We start from the raw sequence: 21,597 nt of genomic DNA, 5'->3' as shown, positions 1-21,597 counted from the left end.
ATTTTATTTTTTGTGGGTCTGGGGTTCCGACATTTTTTATTTTATTTTATTTTTTGTGGGTCTGGGGATGGAACCCAGAGGCATTCTACCTCTGAGCTACACCCTCTGCCCTATTTTTTAATTCTTTATTTTGAAAGTTGGAGAGGGCCTCACTAAGTGGCTGAGGCTGTCCGCGAACCGCTATCCTCGGGTCTCAGTCTCCCGAATGCTGGGATTACAAACGTGCGCCACCATGCCCGGCTAGCATATACAAAATTCTATTGAGAAATTTATTTTATTGCCGGGCGTGGTGGCACACGCTTGTAATCCCCACGCTTGGGAGACGGAGACAGGAGGATCGCGCTGGTTCGGAGCCAGCCTCGCTGGCTTAAGAGACCCTGTTTCCACATAAAAAAGTTAAAAAATAGGTCTGGGAGTGTAGCCCGTGGGAGTGTATCCCAGAGGTAGAAGGGCTTCCAGGGACCCCAGTACCACCAAAAAAAAAAAAAAAAAAAAAAAAAATTCATTTTACTAATTTCATGAGATCAGTTCTTTATTTTGTATGTTTAGATATGTCATTTGCCATTAGCTACTATAGTTCAGTTTATTTGAAAATTTTATGAGGTTTTTAAATTTTGAATTTTTTTTTAATGAGACTTTGATTGAAGATATAGCCTCATCATCCATCTATTTATTTACTTATTTAAAAATATTTTGTATTGGGGATTGAACCTAAGGGGAAGTCTACCTCCAAGCTATACCTCTAGCCCTTTTTATTTTTCTTTTTTTAAAACAGGGTTCCTCTGGGTTGCTGAGAGTTCTCACTGTGTTGCTGAGGCTGGCCTAATGCCTGCAATCCAGTGGTCTCCTCCTCTCTAATGCGAGGATTCCAGGCATGTGCTACCATGCCTGACTTCATTCATCTATTTTAATGTGTGCTGTCAATCCTTGACTATAGGAGAATTAGTGAGATGAAATCTTACACTTTAGTTCTTGTTCTTTTACAGTTTTTCTTCTTGCCTGAACTGTAAGAGGAAGTACTAAGCAGGTACAGTGAACCTAGCCTGTTATCCCAGTAGATTTGTGAGACTCTGTTTACTAACACACACACACACACACACACACACACACACACACACACACACACACACCATTAGGAAGTTTTAAGGAACCTCTTATAGGGTAAATGGGAATCTGCTCCTAACCTAACCATTTCGTTTTTGTGTACTAATAGTCTGAAATTGACTTACCTAGAGTTATAAAATATTAAGAATCTATATAGAAAATTAAAACAAACTCTTACTTGAATCCAACCTTAATCCCTATGCCATAACCCATAGCTTCAAGCACAGTATAGTGCCTGAATCCAGAGTGATTTGGGGGAAGTTTGGAATGTATTTAACATCCTGGCCATAAACTTCTTATAATATCATTTTCACTGATAATACAAGTGATCTTATCTTATACCTAAATAATTTAGATTAGTATCTAGAAACACTTCCTAAGAATGAAATTTGTTAAGCTATAAAATGATTTACTCAAGTCTTTGGAATTAGCTACCATAAACATATATGGTCTTTGCTTGGGCATGCCTTGGGTGCTGCTAGCTGAGCACAGCAGGAGAGGTAGTGAGTGGCTTTTTAGTTGTAATATTTTGCAATTAAGGAAAAAATGGTAGCTAACATGAAATAAAATTGTTCAGAAATGAATATGCTGGATGTAATCACATGCTTAAATTGGAAGTAAGCATGGGGAAAGGGTTGGAAAAGTGATTAGGAACTTTTCTCAGTATGGTGCATAAGTTTTGAACATAACATTGAGTCATAAAGGTGACATTTTATGGAAAAAATTAAATAAAAATGCACTTTGGGTTTTTTTCCTCTTAAATTCCTGTAGGTACTCTCAGATCTAATCGAATACACCCAGCAGGGAATTTCACTTTGCACGATCTCTTGGCTGTTCTTCCCATAGTGGACCCAGTTTTAGTTGTTAGAGTAACAGGTGCACAACTGCTTGAAGCACTTGAAAATGGAGTTCACAAGTACCCAGCTCTAGATGGGAGGTATGTATAAACATTTCTAGTAAACAGTGTACCCGTTAAGTTTTTGGTAAAATGATACTGAAAAAAGACCCTGAGTTTATTATTTAACATTTCTATTTAAAAAACTTTTGTACTCTGTAATAATACATCTTAATAAAATTCAGAGTGATAGAGACATACACTTACACAGCACTTGAAATGTTAATGTGTAAGGGTGGTGTTAAAACATCTCAAATTCTTATTCTTACTAAACAATGATATTGGTAAAATATTGAAATATAAAAATTATACTTCCTATTAAAAATTGTGGTTATTTTTAATTATATGTGGGTATATTTGTCTGGGTTCTTAATATTAAGTAGCTAAAATAATTTTTACTTCCTTTTATTATTTGATAAATAAGGCACTACTTCATTGGCTGGGTTTTATACCCAAATTCTATAGAATTCTTAGGTAAGCCATCTGTAGTGGTTCATGCCTATACTTGGGAGGCTGAGACAAGTGGATCATAGGTTCTCAGCTAGCCTCAGCAACTTAACAATGCCTTCCACAACTTAGCCCCTTTTCAAAATAAAATAGAACAGGGCTAGGGGTGTAGCTCAGAGGCAAAATGCCTCTGGGTTCAATCCCTACTAACACACACACACACACACACACACACACACACACACACACACAAGAATTATGAAACAAAACTAATGGATATAGAGGTTTGGGTACTTTTCTCTCTTCTTTTAACCTCTAAACTAAAATATAGACAAGCTAGCAGCTAAATATTATAATCTACACTATTATATTGTACATATTATAAGTACCATAGTGGCAAGACTTAATAAGAAGCTGAAGAAAGTGTGAAACTAACCATCTGGAGAGAAGACTTATAGAAACTATGCTTATATAATATCTTATAAAAGTTTTGTTTAAAAATTTTTATTGATATTTATATACTATACAAGTCATCCATTTAAAGTATACAAGTGAGCCTGGGAGTATAGCTCAATAGTAAGACTTCTACTTAGCATGCAATGACATCCTTTGTTTCAATCCTTATTTATTTTCAAAATAAATAAAAATATACAATTGAGTGTTTTTATTATGTTCACAGTTATAAAATTATTATCATGATCAATTATAGAACATTCCATCACCTTCAAAAGAAACTGTCATTATTTCCTCCTGAACTCTCTGGCTCAAAAATGTTAATCTACTTTACTTTCTCTGTCACTTTGCCTATTCTGTACATTTCATTTAAATTGAATTATATAATATGTGATCCCTTTTGTATGTGTGTAGTCCTGGGGACTGAAAGCAGTTCAGTCTGAGGGGGGTTCCTACATCTGAGCTACAATCTAGCTCTTCTTATTTTTATTTTGAAACAAGATTTCATTAAATTGCTGAGGATGGCCTCAAACTTGTGATCCTCCTGTTTCACCCTCCCAAGTACTAGGGTTACAAGAGGTGTGCAACCATGCCTGGCTTCATATTTACTGATTTTGTTCACTTAGTATGTTTTAATTTTTTACATTACATGTGTCAGAACATCGTTACTTTTTATTGCTGAGTAACATTCCATTGTAATTAAACATTTATCCATTCATCACAGGATGAACACTTGGACTATTTCTACTTTGTGGCTATTATGAGTAGTGCTACAATGAAAATTCATGTACAGCTGTTTCTTCAGACATGCATTTTTATATCTTTTTTGCATATGCTTAGAATAAAATTGCTGAGTCATATGGTAAAGTCTAGTGGTTATTTTTTTCTAATGATTTCTTTGAGAAACTGACAGACTGTTTTTCATAGTGGCCATACCATTTTACATTCCCTCAGCAGCATCTAAAGGTTTCAGTTTCTCCATTTTCTTGTCAATACTTGTTGCCTGCCTTTTTGATAATAGTTATCCAAGTAGATAAGAAGTGGTACCCCATGTTTTTGTTCTCATTTTTCTATTGACTATTAATGTTGAGCATCTTTTTCCTGTGCTTAATGGCCATTTGTATATCTCCTTTTGAGAAATGTGTATTTATATCTTTTGCCCTTCTACAGTGTTGTGTTTACTGTTGAATTATATAGTTCTTTTTAATTTTCTCATAAAAGCCTCATTAAATATATGATTTGTGAACATTTTCTCATATTTTATGCTTTGCTATTATACTCTGTTGATAGTGTTTAAAGCACAAACGTTTTAATTTTTGAGAAACCTGGTTTACTTTTTCTTTTGTTGCTTGTGATTTTATTGCCACTTTCTGAAACTATTGTCTAATGAAAAATCACAGATTTATATATACCTGTTTTTTTCCCAAGAGTTTTATGATTTTAGTTCTTATTTTGTTTTTTTTTTAATAGTACAATTTATTGGAAAAGAAATTGAATCAGTGATTGCCAGGGGTTGGGGCTAAAGGCAGGCGATTGACTGCTAAGGGGCATAAAACATTTTGAGGAAGGAAAAATATTCTGTATTTTGAACATACTAGTGGTTACAGAATTATATACATTTATCAAAAATCATTAAATAACATTTTAAAAGAATAAATTTTACTATATGAAAATTCTGTCCCATGCTTAATTTTTAAAGTATTAAAATTTTAAAGTATCAAATTTAATTTTAAAGTATCAAAAATATTGTTCTTAATTTAAATACTGTTCATTAAGAAATTTCTAAAATAAAATGTTAATACTTTCAAAAGTATAAGGCGCATTCAAGCATTGTGCTCTAATTAAAAAGTTAACACTATTGATAACATTTTAAGTTCATCTTTTTCAATATCTTTTGTACATGTGCTTATATTATGAATTATATAAATCATTTGTGAGTTATTATTTTGGATTTTTAATTCATATGTGTTAATTTTGTGTGTGGTGAAAGTGGATAGTTCAACTTAATTCTTTCACATGCAGATATCCAGTTTGTCAAGACCATTTGTTAAAGAGATTGTTGTTTTCCCATTTAATTATTTAAATACTTTCATTGCATCAGTTTATCATTAGTGTGAACACTTATTTCTGCACTTTTACTTGTGTTTAATTGATCTATGTCTATCCTTATAGGCAGTACCACTCTAATTATCTACCTTTGTAGTAGTTTTGAAACTGGAAAAAAGAATTACTTAACTTTTTTCTTTTTCTTTCAGGATTATTTTGGCTATGTTGAATCCTCTGTATTTTCAAACTGAATTTTGGAATAAGCTTGTCAATTTCTGTAAAAAGGGCAGGTGGGCTTTTGGAATGGATTGAGTTGAATCTATATACTAATTTGGGACCACTGCCATCTTACCAATGTTAAATCTTTCAACCCAACAATATGGAATGTCTTAACATTTAATTTATTTCTTCTTTAATTTCTTTATACAGTATTTTATAGCTTTCAGAGTATAATTCTTGTACTTCTTTTATTACATTTATTCCTCAGTATCTTATTCTTTTGGTATTTTAGCCTTTTATAAATGGAATTGCTTTCTCCACTTCATTTTTTTTTTTTTTACCGTTCAATGCTAATATAGAGACAGTTGAGTTTTGCATATTGAGTGCACTGAATCAATTATGTTTTAACACCAACATTAACATTATTCTGCTAGTATGAAGAATAAATCTAGGAATAATTTTATAGTAGTGTACTAGCCTTTTGTGTATACAGTTTGGGGTGAAGTGCTTAGGTAGCTGCCTAAACCTTTTTCAAAGGTAAAAATGCTTACTTCCCATAATTAGTGCAGTGTTACCTTTAATGAGTAGTTGATCTCTTGATATTAAGGAGAGGCATGTATCCACAAAGGGATTTTAAATGTGATTTTAATTGGGCCCAGGTTTCAGACTAACTTTATTTAGATGACTGGTTTTTCTTCAACCTGTACTTAGGTATCTTTTGACTTTACAGTTCCATATCTTATGTTCTTCTTCCTGGCATGGTTCGTTTTCTCCATGGAAATTTCAGAGCTAAGTAGAAATGGGGTTTATGCGGCTTGCACATCATCTGATACTTGCAGCATTTGTTCTTTCTTTGGGGTTCTCTGTTCATTTGCCTTTTTGAATTATCTGTAGTAACAAAAATAATACCTTGCACATAGTAAGGCATTTCATAGGTTATTAACTGAATTTATTAGCTTGTATGGAATTAGGAGGAGCAAAAAAAAGCAGTAATATTTTGGCCTCTTTTGCTAGAATAAAGGCTGACAGGGGAGGCATAATAGGAACAGCATGTATTTTTAAAGTCATTCCCCCAAATTTAAATTATATTATAGTAGTTTAGATTTTACCGTGGCTATGTGGTTTAAGTTGAATTTTAAAATGATATTAGCCGGGCGTGGTGGCGCACGCTTGTAATCCCCGCGCTTGGGAGGCAGAGACAGGAGGATCGCGCAGGTTCGAAGCCAGCCGCGCGCGCTGGTTTAGGAGACCCTGTTTCCAAAATGAAAATGTAAAAAATAGGTCTGGGAGTGTAGCCCGGAGGTAGAAGGGCTTCCAGAAACCCCAGTACCACAAAAAAAAAAAAAATGATAGCATGGTAGGATTAAGATAGTATTAGAAAAGATGCAGTAGTAGAGTTAATGCCAAACATAGAAAAGTGGTTTCTAGGTTCTTCTCAATGTTTTTAATGGGTGTTTCAGAAGTAAAACTGATCTAAAATAGTTGACACCCGTTGCTGTTTGCCTGGAGGTGGAATCCCTTAGGCAAGATTATGGCTATCTTCATTAATAAGGATGGGAAGGAGAGATGAGTCAAATGCCAAAGCCAGCCCAGGCTCAAGCTTAAGACAACTCTTGTTCACTCTTCCCAGTGAGCAGCTGCTGGGCAAGCATTTGCATGTGTTCTGTCTCAGGTAGTCATGGGCGAACTTGAAACTGCCAAATACATACAGTTTTGTATTTTTTAGTATTAATTTCGAATATATTTATAGGAACTCTTCAGTGATTCAGAACCTGACTCTGTTATTAGGAGAAACAGACTTTTCCAGCTAGTGATTAATTCTTTAAGACCAGAACACAAATTTTATTCTTTTAGATAAAAATTATTTAACTTATTAAAATGTACAATGTTCTTTTTTGCCTTCAAATGTGTCTCTAAAGTGTGTCCTGTTTAATGACTCAAGCTCATCATCATTAACCTGAGGTGTTCTAATGTGCAGAGGATACAACTATATGTAAATGTCAGTGATGTAAACCCTCACAGAAAGAATTCACTTTAGGTGAAAGGAGTCCCCACTTGGATTTTGCTTTTTAGGAAAAGCTACAAATATCAGTTTTAAAAAATTTTTTTAGTCTTATTGAGATATAATTCACAAAGTATAATTCATACAATATAATTTTATCCACTTAAAGTATATAATTGAATAAAGAACAGTTATAGGACCATCATTATCACAGTCAATGTTAGAATATTTTTATCATACCAAGAAGAAACTATACTCATTAGTGGTCACTTTCCATTTTCCCCCAAAGTCTTCCAGTCTGAGGCAACCACCATTTTACATTCTGTAGATATATATTTGTTGTAGACATTTCACATGAATGGAATCATATAAATGTATTTATTACTAACTTCTCTCACTCAGCAAATGTTTTCAAAGTTTATCCATTTATCCATGTGGTAGCAGGCATCAGTACTTCATTTTTTATTGATTAATAATAGTTCAATATATATATAAACTATATTTTGTTTAACAATTGTTTCTGCTTTTCTCTTTTGTAAATAATGGAATAATAAATATTACTGTCCACATTTTTGTGTGGACCTGTGTTTTCATTTCATGTTCATGAGGATCTTATGTCATAGAAATTCTGTCTACATACATGTACATATGATTACATCTGTATGCATATGTATGCATATATTTAATATTTCCCCAAATTTATAAGACAGTGTGTTATTTTCTGCAACAGAAATATGTATCTACTAAATATAGGAATAATTGATTTTTCCAAGGGGTTTGTCAAAGAACTTACAGTGGAGAATAACTTTTTTCTTTTAGTACTGGGGATGGAATCCAGGGGCATTCTACCTCTGAGAAATGCCAGCAGCCCACTTTTTTTTCTTTATTTTGAAATAGAATCTTACTAAGTTGCAAAGGACCTCACTAAGTAGCTGAGGCTATCTGCGAACCATGATCCTCCTGTCTCAGCTTCCCAAATGCTGGGATTACAAGTGTGTGCCACATGCCTGGCTCTTAATTGCCCATTTTTTGATTGGGTTATTTTTTCTTAGTGTTAAGCTTTTTAAATTCTTTGTATATTTTTGATATTAGACCTCTATCAGAGGAGTACCAGAGAAAGATGGTCTCCCATTCTGTAGGCTTTTTTTTTTAGACTTGATTGTTTCCTTTGCTGTACAAAAGCTTTTTAATTTGATGCCATCCTATTTAATGATTTTTTTGTTTTATTTCTCAGCTTTGAGGTTTGATTGAGGGAGTGTCTACCAGTGCTAATAGATGGAGAGTTTGTCCTGTGTTTACTTCTAGTAATTTCAAAGTAACATGTCTAATTTCTAGTTCTTTGATTCATCTTAAATTGATTTTTGTGCAGGGTGAAAGGTAGGAGTTTAATTTCATTCTTCTACATATGAATATCCATTTTTCCCTGCACCATTTGTTGAAAAGGTTATCTTTTCTCCAGTATGTGTTTGACTCCTTTGGCAAAATTTAACTATCTAGAAGTGCAAGGATTTGTTTCTATATTTTCTTTTTCTTTCACTCACTCACTCACTCACTCACTCACTCACTCACTCACTCGCTCACTCCTTTCTTTCCTTCCTTCTCTCCCTCCTTTCTTTCTTTCTTTCTTTCTTTCTTTCTTTCTTTCTTTCTTTCTTTCTTTCTTTCTTTCCTCCTTCCTTCCTTCCTTTCTCTCTCTTTCTTTCTTTCTTTCTTTCTTTCTTTCTTTCTTTCTTTCTTTCTTTCTTTCTTTCTTTCTTCTTTCTTTCTTCTTCTTTTTTGCAGTACTGGAGATGTAATCCAGGGGCATTCTACCTCCAAACTACACCCTAAGCCCTATTTTTTAGTCTTTTTAGGTTTTGAAACAGAGTCTCACTGAGTTGTGGAGGGCCTTGCTAAGTAGCTGAGGCTGTCTGTAAACGAAGATTTTCCAGTCTCTGCCTCCCAAAATGCTGGGATTACAAATGTATGCCACCATGCCCAGCCTTTATTTTGTATTTTCTATTCCATTAATCTGTGTCTGTACCACTACCATGCTTTTTTTTTTAACCATAGCTCTGTAGTATAATTTCAAATCAGTTATTTCAATGCCTCCAGTATGATTCTTTTTGCTGAGAACTGCTTTGGCTATTCTGGGTCTTTGATTCTTCTATATGAATTGTTTTATTTATTTTTTCTACTATTATATAGAATAACATTGGCATTTTGATGGGGATTCTACTGAATCTGTAGATTACTTTTGGTAGTATGGCCAAAATGTATTCTGCCTATCCAAGAAAATGGTAAGGTCTTTTCATCTTCAAAAGTCTTCTTCACTTTTTCTTTACTGTTCTATAATTTTCAATGTAGAAGTTTTATCTCTTTGGTTAGATTTATTCTCTCTCTCTCTCTCTCTCTTTTTTTTTTTTTATGAAGCAGGGCTTCTCTAAGGTACTGTATGCTGGCATCTAAATCTCAGCCTCCCAAGTATTGGGATTACAAGCCTATATCCACAAACTATAGATTTAGCTTTTTGGCTAAATCTATCCAGCCATCTGTTATTTTAAATATTTTTGTACTATATCTAAACCTATTCATTTATATATTCTCTTTGGCTTGTATTATATGACAATGACATAGTTGTGTTTTTCCAACAAAGACTGCCAAGCCTAAAATATTTATTTGGCCCTTTCTAGGAACAGTTTGCTACCCCCTTATATAATGTTTCTTTATCACTGGCAGTTCTCTTTGCGCTGTAGTATTCCTCGTAATTTATGTATACAGTCCAAGTTTCTTTTGATCAGTGTTTGCATAATATATCTGTTCCATCCTTTTAACCTATGCATGTCATTATACTTGGCATCAATTACTTATAGATAAATTATTTCATTTTTTAATCTGTTACAAAATTTATATATTTTCATTTGTATTTTGAGAGCACTTGCCTCCAATACTATTATTTCTATTTGGAGTATTTCTAAAATTTTAGTATGTATTTTGTGGTTTTTCTCTTTTTTTCTTTGTTTAATCACTTTGGTTATTTTCCCTGTCTTTTTACATTACTTGAATACACTTTATTATTTCATTATAATGTTAAAATTATATTTAACTTATAGCTTGGTGTGGTGATGTGTGCCTGTAATCCTAGTACTTGGGAGGCTGAGACACAAGGATCACAGGTTTGAGGACTGCCTCAGATATTTAGTGAGGCCTCCATAACTCAGTGAGATTGTATTTCAAAATAAAGAATAAAAAATAGGCCTAGGGGTATATCTCAGAGGTAGAATTCCCCTGGGTTCAACCCCCAGTATGGCAAAAAAAATAAGATAAATAAAATTATATTCAACTTTCCAGAGACTACTTTGAATCAATATTTTGCCACTTAAAATGGAATATAGAAATCTTATTACTGTGCAGTCCTTTGTACTCTTTTCTCTATGTTACAGTGGTCAGGTACATTACATCTAGTAGCATTACAGATCTTATCATACATTTTGCTTTAACTGTTAAATGTATTTTAAAGAATTAAAAAGGGAATAGTTTCTTATTTACCCAGATATTTTCCCTTTCCTTTGCTTTTTCTTCATAACTGATATTTTTAATTTATTTTCTGGTACTATTTCCCTTTTATCTGATGATGTTCCTTCAGAATTTTTCAAAAGCATGTATGTTAACAATGAGTTTCCTGTTTATCCAAGTGTGCCTTTATTCCTGAAGGATATATATATATATATTTTTGCTAGACATAGAGTTCTCATTGAATAGTTCTTTTCTTTCAGCTCTTTGAATCTCTTTTTTTTGTTAAATAAATTTTTATTGGTGCATTGTAGTCATACATCTTAATGGGATTAAAAAAATCTTGTGGAGATCTGTCTGTTTGATAGTAAATTCCACTTCTTCCTCCACAAGGGTGGTTTGCAAGGTCTCAGACCCTTCAAGGGTCTAGTTCCTTGCCACGTAAGTCTGTGTAGCTGGGCATGGCCAGCTTCCCATGCTGTAGCAGGTTTTTAACTTATGTTATTGATGCATGCTGCTTGGGATCACTACTAGAAGAGCCTCTGTGGTGTCAGACTAGATCGTCTAATCTGTGGGGTCCCTTTCGAGCTGGAGTGAAGGACCAATCACTTTAACTGATGGTCTGTAATTGTCACCCTCACAGCAATCTGCAGTTTCTTTCTGGGGGTCTCCGGGAGCTGCAGTGCTGCAGCTGTCAGCTCCTCCTGCACAGCCGGATTCGGATGGGACTGCACAGGTCTCTGGTCTCTGTCTCCACACGAAACATGGTGTGCTTTATAGGTCTCTGCTCATTTCTATGTTGGGTTTTTTTTTTTTTTTTCTGCTTTTCTGCACTTGTGTGGAATCAGTCTTCCTGGTGGTTGAATTGTGAACCCCAGCATGCTTGAATCCTGCTGCCTCCCTTTAAGTTGCCATCTTAGATACAATACATTTTTTAAACTTTTATTTCAGATTTCCTCAAGTTTCTGGAATAGAGTTTGGATTTGATCCAGATGCAGAACCAGGACATCGAATCATAAGAGATACTGTAAAAGTTCAAGGACATTACTTAAGAAAGAAAAAAATTTACCTTCTTGCTATTAAAGAGTACATTGCAAATGTGAGATTATTTTCTTTTAATAACATTTTTCCAATATTTATATTTTATTTTTTGCCAGTACTGAGGGTTTAACCCAGAGGCATTCTACCTCTGAGCTACACCCCCTAGCCCTATTTTTACTTTTTTTAAAATTTTGAAACAGGGTTTTACTAAATTGTGGAAAGCCTCATTAAGTAGCTGAGGCTGGCCACAAACCTGCAATCCTCCTGTCTCAGCCTCCCAAGTACTGGGGTTACAAGCGTGTGCCACCAGGCCCCACTTATTTATAATTTATTTCATTTTTTTCTTATTTCTCTGACAAGAACCTCTATTATGATTGCAGGCATCTTTGTGCTCTTATCATTTTGAAAGAAAACATTTTAAAAACTTTATTCAGCCATAAAGGAGAATAAAATTGTGCCATTTGCAGGACAATGGGTGGAACTAGAAAATATGCTAAGATGCTAAGTGAGATCAGGTAGTCTTAGAAAGTGAAAGGTTGTATGTTTTCTCTCATACATGGAAGCTAGAGAGAAAATAAAAAGTAAAAGGGAGTTCATTCAAATGAAAACCCAGTAGAATAAAGGAAGGGAAAAAGGGACAGGGAAAGGGTGTGTTGAGAAAGCAAATAAGGCTGTGTCCATATATAAAGGTACCACTGCCAACCTTACTAATGTGTGCAGGGAGTGGGGAGGGGTGAGTGGTGGAAGGAGAGTGAAGTTTACCAGTTGACATTTGCATATATGTTTGCATTGCCTTGAATCTCACTAAGAGTCATAACTACAGTGCACCAATAAAAGTATATGAACAAGAAAACCTGAAAAATAAATGCAGATTCCATAGTTCTAGCCAGTTAGCAGATTTCAGGTGAGTTTCAGTAATGCTGTTCTAAACAAATTTCCTAGTTGATTAAAATTCACAGCCACATTGAAGGGTTGTAGGTGGCCCATTCTTAAGGCTGCTAAGAATTAGAGATAAGGACAAGAGGTTCAAAGCGCTCATGTCTAGATCCAAGGAGTGGTTAAGAAATTTAAAGTGTGTTGGTTTACATATGAGAAAATATATGGTGTGTCAGATGTGGTGATGCATGCCTGTAATCCTGGCACTTGGGAAGCTAGAACAGGAGGATTACAGGTTGAGGACAGCTTCCGCAACTCGGCAAGACCCTCAGCAACTTTGCGAGACCCTGTTTTCCAATAAAAAATAAGATAGGGCTGGGAGTACAGCTCAGAGGTAGAACGCCCCTGGGTTCCATCCCCAGTATCAACAAAAATAACACATAAAATGCATGGTGTCCTTTAGTATCACTTTAGTACTAATGATAAATTTAAAATGTTTATTTTGGTTTATGAATTATTTTGGACTAGAAAATTGAAATCTCTTTTCATATTTCAGGGGAAAGATGGATATAGTATGCTTAAAAGTTGTCCTCGAATGTTTGACACAGAAACTGCACAAGTACTTTTTACAATAGTCATGAATCATTTTGAGTCAATAAAAATTTTGCAGGGAAAGAAGCAGTGCCTTTCAGGCCATCGAATGAGTTTAATCACCCCTACAAATAAATCACCATCGCTCACAGGTGATTAGAGAGTTCTGTTTGATTAGAAGTACTTCCTTTTTGAAAAAAAATTTTGTTAAATTCTGGGCATTGAATAAATATAATATAGCATTCTATTTTTCTGTGTTCTGGGAAATGGTTAAAATAAAGACTGAGTTTATTTGTCAAAGTAAGAAGCTAGGTCTGAGGGAAATACCATTACAAGAAATATATAAACAAAAATTCAACACTAAAAAGTACAAATATGTTCAAGAAAATTATATATTTTTCAAATTCTTCTACTTTATAATCTCATCTCAACTACCTCTTAATTTTTCTCCCTATCCTATTCTCTATAAATGGATCTAATTAATCAGATTGGCATCCTGTGAAACACCTTGACTTCTTTGTCTAGTGAGCACTGTGCCTTGGCATATAGAGCTCATTGTATTGATTTGGTTTAGAAGTTTAAATCTTTTTTAAAAAAACACTTAATAATTTAAGACTTGATTGGACAGATAATTATGGGTTTATATAATTTGTTTTCCTATAATTTGTTTTATAAGTTGTTTTCCTAACAAAGTTATAATTATAAAAGGGAAATTTGTCTTTTTTATTTTTTTAGTATAAGAAAGCCATTTTTAATGTAATGATCATATTTTATGTCCATTTGTTTTTTCTAAATATGTGAAATGAAAAGATAGGATAAAAATATCACATTTTAAAATAGATAATCACATGGACCTCCTTATTTAAACAAAGTATACAATGGCTTGACAATCTTTTCTAGATTATATATAGTAATAGTTTGAAAGCTTTTAAAAAATCAACACATGAAAATTGTACATATTTATTAGGGTATCATGGATGTTACCATACATGTATATATTGTATAATGTTCAAATAAGAGTAAGCATAAATTTATCATTTTATTAAATATAAAAATTTTAAGCAAAATTAATATCCTTTTGATTATGTATAAACAAATGTTTCTGATGAAATTTTATTCATAGTTGTACAGTTGATTGTGGAGAATGAATACTCAGAAATTCTAGTTAAATTTTTATTATTTATGTGAATTTCAACATCTAATAACCCTTTAGGTATAACTTTATAATATTTATTTCCTGGCAATGATGTATTTTAACTGGTTTTACTGTGTTATAGCCTTTGAGGAAGAATCAGATAAAACATCCACAGTAATTGCAGTCCCTGGCATAGAAGGACGAATTTGCCATATTTCACAGGACATGAAAGAACATTTGCACCAACTTAGAACTGCAAGGAAACAAGGCTTACAGACTTTTCCCACCATTAGTGATAATAGCCCATCTGAGAATTCAGATTCGGACTAAAATATAATGCGGGTAGTGTGTTTTACTAGTCAGTGCCACAATGAATCTGACCAGTTAATATGCAATTTTAGCATTGTTAAGCATAGTAACAGCATTTTGATTCTTTTGTTCTAGAACTGATGTCAGTTCTAGAGATATTTTAAATGTTCTTTCATTTGATTTTTATCAAGTCATATAACTGTTGACTCTTCACGTGTTATTAGCAAACAACATATGTGCACTTGTGAACATGTTTGTGGTTTAAGTACACATTACATAATGCTTCCGGATTGAACTACTTCCATGCTCATCGTTTCACAGTATTTATTTATACATTGTTATTTCTTTTAATATTTTTCTACCTCAATAAAAAATACATATATTTCCTTTTTCTTCTATTGTTTAAAATATTTCATTTTACCAATTTATGACTCAAATTTGACCTGGAATAATGAAAAAATGAGGTAAATGTACCTAATACCAATCTTTACTATCCTTTGTAAGTTTGGTGAAGTTATAAGGTATAGCAGTGGGATAATATTTTTATAATTTCTGATGCTTTTTTACAGTACTGGGGATGGAACCCAGGTGCATTCTATCTCCAAGCTACACCTCCAGCCTTATTTTTTATTCTTTACTTTGAAACAAGGTCTAAGTTGTGGAGGGCCTAAGTAGCTGAAGCTGTTCACAAACTGAGATCCTCCTGTTTCAGCCTCCCAAGTCCTGAGAGTACAAGCGTGTACCACTATACCCGGCCATGAAATTTTTATCTTACTGAAATAGCAGTTTGATTATTTCTTGTTATCATTTCTTTTTTTTCTTGTTTTATTTCAATTAAAGCAGTCTTTCTTAGCAGAAAGAAATAAGAGGGAATACTGTGATTTTTTTTGTGTGTGTGTGTGGTACTGGAGTTCCTGGAAACCCTTCTACCTCCGGGCTACACTCCCAGACCTATTTATATATTTTTATGTGGAAACAGGGTCTCTTAATCCAGCAAGGCTGGCTTCGAACCTGTGGGATCCTCCTGTCTCCACCTTCCAAGCGCAGGGACTACAAGCTTAAACCACCATGCCTGGCGAATAATGTAATATTTATCAGTAAAATATAATAAAATTATTTAAAACTAGATTGGGGCAGATTAAAAATGTGTTTGTAATTGGTTAATTGATTGATAAGATAATGGTCCTTCCTAAACATGCTGGTAGTTTTAAGTTTATAATTTTTTTTGTGTGTGGGTCTGGGGATGAAACCCAGGGACATTCAATCTCCGAGCCACACCCCTTGCCCTATTTTTTATTCTTTATTTTGAAACAGGGTCTCACTAAGTTGCAGAGAACCTCACTAAGTAGCTGAGGCTGTCTGCAAACCACGATCCTCCTGTCTCAACCTCTGGATTGTTGGGATTAGAAGCGTGTGGCACTGCATTCAGCTAAGTTTATAATTCTTTAAAGCTAAATGTACTACCCTGTAAGTCTCTCTGCCTTTTGTCAGTTAAAAGCTGTGCATATAATAACTAGGACAAAAGGAGATTACTATTTTAGAGAGATCATGTGTGCTTCCTCCTGATTTGTAGGAAGAAAAAGACGCACTCAATTCATGTCTACATTAGAAGCAGTATATATAAATAAGCACAAGGTATATACAGAAGCATAGTTAATGTTCGTGTGTAAGTTCATCTGGCAGAAAGAACTCTGATGATGGAGTTTTCATTGAATTCTTTTTTATTTTTAGCCCCCTACTAGCCATGTGCAGAAATGGACATACTGACATACATATATACTATTTATTGCTAATGAATCCAAGATTATAGAAACATTGCTTCCAATAGTAAGTTTAGCTTTCACTTGAATAAGTAGGTACCAGATATATTTTTTAAGATTATTTATAAATTAGCATCATATAGGCCTTCAAATCACAAGAAATTCTGAAATCTTTATAATATGTGGTTGGCATTTAAGTGGGGTTCAGATCATGGTTAAAACTTGAAATGAGTATCATTTATAATTGGACACTCATTCATTTAATGAATATTTATCGAACACATACTACTTTTGTTTATTGACTGAGTGAGAGGACCTTGTAAGCATGTGTTATTTTATTGTGTGCAGAAGTATTGTTTTATACGAACATTTTTTAGTAGAGAGAAAGCTAATCTAGGTAAAAACAATTCATGGTACTAATTCTTAGAGGAAATGGAAACAAAAACATCATCAAGTGTAAAAAGGGATGTTACCAATGGCGGTGCATGTATATAATCCCAGTACTTGGGAGTCTGAGACAGAGGTTTGCAGATTTGAAGCCAGCCTCAGTATTCATTTAGGTGCCCAGCAACTTAGACCTAGTTTTGAAATTAAAAAAAAAAAAAGTTATGGGGGTATCTTGGAAGTAGAATATCCCTGGGCTCAACCCCCAGTACCAAAGTCACACAAAAATGGATGTTATTTTGCTACATTACAGCTTAATATGAACTTTAATAATTGATATTCTGAGCAAATGTATGTCATAGATAAAATAATTTTTCTTGGGAAGATGACAAGTGTAATGTGGCTCTTCACGTTGTGCTAATCAAAACAGGAATTTCAGAGTTAAAACTATTTTCTCAGGAAAGTCTCAATTATGATGCTTTAAAAGGCTGTCTTAAATCCATATTAATTCAGACAGAGCTTAGTAAGAATATTTTAACTTTCTTTGGAAAACTTTTAGTGACATTATAGAGTATAAATATGTTTGATAGTTCAAAATACTTAGGAGATTTTTTTATTTTTTATGGGTCTGAAGATGGAACCCAGGAACATTTTACCTTCGAGCTACCCCTCATGCCCTATTTTTTATTCTTTAATTTGAAACAAGGTCTCACTAAGTTGCAGAGGGCCTCACTAAGTAGCTGAGGCTGGCCAAGAACCACAATCCTCCAGTCTCAGCCTCCTGAATGCTGGGATTACAAGTGTGTGCCACTACCATGCCCGAAGATTAAAAAAAAAAAAAAATATATATATATATACACACACACACACACACACACACACACACACACAATACTTCTGCACACGATAAATTAACACATGCTTACAAGGTCCTCTCATTCATGCAGTCAATAAACAAAAGTGGTATGTGTTCGATAAATATTCATTAAATGAATGAGTGTCCAATTATCAATGATACACATTTCAAGTTTTAACCATGATCTGAACCCCACTTAAATGCCAACCACATATTATAAAGATTTCAGAATTTCTTGTGATTCAAAGGCCTATACTATGCTAATTAAAAATATATATATTTTTTGTTAGTACTAGGGATGGAACCCAGGAGCCTTCTACCTTTGAGCTACAGCCAAGTGCTATTTTATTTTATTTTGAAACAGGGTATTGCTAGGCAATGAGAGTCTTACTACTTGCTGAGACTGTCCTTGAACCTGTGATTCTTCTGTCTCAGCCTCCCAAGTACTGAGATTACAAGTGTGTGCCTGGCTGGATGAGAATATTTTATGCTAGCTTCTAAAGTCATTTATAATGGCTTAGTTTGTATATATCTTTAAACCTTAAAGTAAAATCACATTAGCTGCGACCCCTTAAAGTTTCCCTCTAATTATCCTGAATTGGTGATTTATGGAAGTTTCTTTCTCTCATAGCCTTAAAATTTATTACTCTACTTGCTTGAGGTTTCCTGCTTCACTTTTTCCTTCCAGCACCTTACCTAATACTTTCTATCAGCCCTCAATTCAGGACCCAGTTTACTGACTCATGATGTCTATTGAGGGCAGCTTCTATTGGGAGCAGGAGTGTGTAGATGATAAAAACATCTATTTTTGGTTGTTATTCTTTGAATTAGATTGTCAGTTTTTGTGTAGAAATAAAAAGAGAGCTCCTGTGTTAGTCCAATCACACCATAAAAGATTTACTACCCAAAAAGGTAGAAGTGGGTAGAACTAGGGATGATAGAAATTATTTCTCAAACTTCAGAACTATTAGAATTAACATAGGCATTTTTAAGAATTCTTATGCAATAAAGTCAGAATATTTGGAGATAGAACTAAATATTGTGGCACCAAATAATAGTGTAGAACTCCCTTGTGCAGACAAATTTGAGAACCAGATCTGTGATTAGCAAAGGATGGCTTGTGGGCCAGGTATAGCCAGTCACTTGGTTTTGTAGTAAAGAAGAAAGTTTTCCATGTAAAACGGTAGATTTTTAAAACAAATGTGATACAAACTGTATGTGGCCCACAAAGTCTAAAATATTTGTTATCTAGACCTTTACAGGAATTTTCTTGGCCTGTGATATAAATCGTGTCTTCTTAGACCAGCAGCATTGGTACCACATGAGAACTTCTTAAAAATGTGGAATTTCAGACCCTACCCCAGACTTAGTGAATCAGAGCTGCATTTTAACAAGATTCCAAGGTGATTCACATACACATTAAAGTCTCAGAAATACTGGTACAATTATATTATTGCGTATCAAGAATCCTAGATTCTTCCTTTTATTGATACAGGCAATTTAGTCCTTTTGGTCAGCTACAACAAAATGCCTCGACTGAGTAGTTAATAAACATAAGTTTATTTTTATAGTTTTAGAGGCTGAGAAGTCCAAGATGAAGGTGCATGTCAATGGCTTTCTTCCTTCTTGTTTGTAGTATACACTTTTATTTTTGTCTTCTTGCTGTGTTTTAACATGGTGGAAAGGGCCAACAAGCTTGTTGGGACATCAATCCTTTTACAAGGGCTCTGCCTTTATTGCCTAATCACCTCCCAAAGTCCCTACTTTTTAATATTTCCACATTGGAAATTAGGTTTCCATGTATAACTTTTTCAGCACGTTCAGACCAGTGATAGATAATTACATAATTAACACATTACTCAATTTTATCATCTTTTCTTTACCAAGGATTTCTTAACTCCCCACATAGTCATTTCTCAGAGTGATAGATTATAAAATGGCCATGGAATCTTCTCTGCTCCATCCCATTGAGAACCTCTTTCCCTTTTCTTGAATGTTGACCATTTCTAGTGATTATCCTGGGCAATAGAAAGTAGATAAATGCCATTCTCAAACTGTTAAGCCTGATCTCAAGGGACTCTGCAACTTCTCCCTGGGTTTCTGGGACGCTCCCTCTGAGCCCTAAGGCACCAAGTAAGATGTCTGACAACCTAAGACTGCAAAGCTAGAGAGGCCTTGGATGCTCCATTTGACTGTTTCAGCTGAGCCCAGCCTCTTAGTTAATCCTACTAAGATACCAGTCATCAAGGTGAGGCTGTCTTAGACCCTCGAGACCCAGTCCATTTGTCAGCTGACTACCACCAAGTGACTTCTGTTGATACCAAGTTGAAGAAAAGTATCATTAAGATGACCCCTTATCTGATCCTCTGATCTATAAAATCACACAATAAATAACAAAACCACCTACAGAAAATTTATATACTTTCACAGATCTTGAAGAATTATTGTAGGTAATGTTATCAACTTTTGATTTGGGATTATCCTAATCTTAAAATTGATCATTTTGAATTGACAGCTCAAGAATAAAGTTCAACATAAGGGCAATTAGTTGAGCATAGCATATGTGATGGCTTGTGGTATGTCATGTTTGGCTAGTTAAACTGTTTTATCTGGAATTTCTTTTCCAGTATGTTTCCAGCTGGAGGTGTAGCTTGGAGGTAGAAGGCCCCTGGGTTCCATCCCCAGTACCACACACATACAAAAAAAGGTCAGGTGTCATCAGTCAGGAAGATGTCCTGGCTAGGCCTGACATAATTGATTGAAAGGACTTTAAAGGCTTGTGGAAAACAGCTGCAACCTGTATAAGAGGGCTATACAACATTTTCTCATGATAATTGGATGATGGGGAAGGTAAACATCAGCAACTTCTAATTATTCAGTCAATAATTTGTGATGCTGCAAAAAGAAGATGCAGGAGTCATTAAAGTCAGGTGTCAGTTGGGCGTGGTGGCACATGCTTGTAACCCCCGCACTGAGAAGTGGAGACTGGAGGATCAAGGTTCACAGAGAGCCTCAGCTACTTAGCAAGGCTTTTCACAACTTAGACCATGTTTCAAAAACTAAAAAGACTAAAAATTAGGGATGGAGGTGTAGCTTGGAGGTAGAAGGCCCCTGGGTTCCATCCCCAGTACCACACACATACATAAAAAAGTCAGGTGTCATCAGTCAGGAACATGTCCTGGCTAGGCCTGACATAATTGATTGAAAGGACTTTAAAGGCTTGTGGAAAACAGCTTCACCCAGTTTCTCTGGGGCTCCAACATTCTTGTTATCTTTTCTTTTTGTTGCCTGCCTATAAACTGGATTTGATTATTTAGCCTCCAAAACTGTAAGCCAAGTCCATATAGTGTGCACACATATGTACATGTGTATTCATAGATAGATACCTCCTGCTGATTCTGCTTATCAGGTTGGACCCTGATGCAAATTTTTGCCCAAGAAGTGGTTCTAGAGGATCATATTTTAAGGATGAGTTCTCTGAATTGGTTCTTATTTTCTGTAATTGGTTCTCTAATCTGTTAAGGAGATGGTACCCAGGCCTTCTCTACCTCTGGACTATGCTCCCAGACCTATTCTATATTATTTGGAAACAGGGTCTCAATAAGTTGCTCAAAGCCTCACTATGTAAAAAACATGAATAAGCTTGTTTCCAGTAGTGAAAAATAATTTGTATTCCATGGATAATGTGGTTAAGGAGTTGCTCAAATTATCACCTTTGGATCATGCAAGTACCTATAGAAGGTAAGACGCAGATGCCTAAATGTGAGCCACTGAGCACATTTTTGTTAAAATAAGGAATATAATGGAGTTTGTTGGTTATTCTACCTCCCTTGAAGAAAAGGGGCAAAGAAAACGATGAGCTCAGAGCTCCAAATTCCCAGCTAAAGTATCTGAAAATGTCTGTATCTCATCTAAAGAAACTATATCCTGATAGGGTGTATCCATTCTGTAGCTGTAAGGTGGAGTTTCTGAAAATAAAGGGTAAAG

General features: G+C 34.6%; 1 protein-coding gene across 1 annotated transcript in view; it reads left to right on the top strand.

The window, feature by feature from the left end:
* LOC308268397 (snake venom 5'-nucleotidase-like) overlaps positions 1-14,631 on the top strand; it is a gene marked incomplete at both ends in the record, with an annotated part of 43,163 nt that extends 28,532 nt beyond the window's left edge. The window contains 4 exons of the mRNA XM_080703537.1: positions 1,876-2,041; positions 11,610-11,757; positions 13,132-13,318; positions 14,444-14,631. Of these exons, the coding sequence (XP_080559663.1) occupies positions 1,876-2,041; positions 11,610-11,757; positions 13,132-13,318; positions 14,444-14,631 (689 nt within the window). The remainder of the gene's footprint in view (positions 1-1,875; positions 2,042-11,609; positions 11,758-13,131; positions 13,319-14,443) is intronic.
* Positions 14,632-21,597: the final 6,966 nt, after the last annotated feature.

This window comes from Muscardinus avellanarius (assembly GCF_963383645.1).
Source record: "Muscardinus avellanarius genome assembly, chromosome: 1".
NCBI classification, from domain to species: domain Eukaryota; kingdom Metazoa; phylum Chordata; class Mammalia; order Rodentia; family Gliridae; genus Muscardinus; species Muscardinus avellanarius.
The sequence above is the reverse complement of the archived record's forward strand: the minus strand, read 5'-3'. Positions and strand labels throughout refer to the sequence as shown.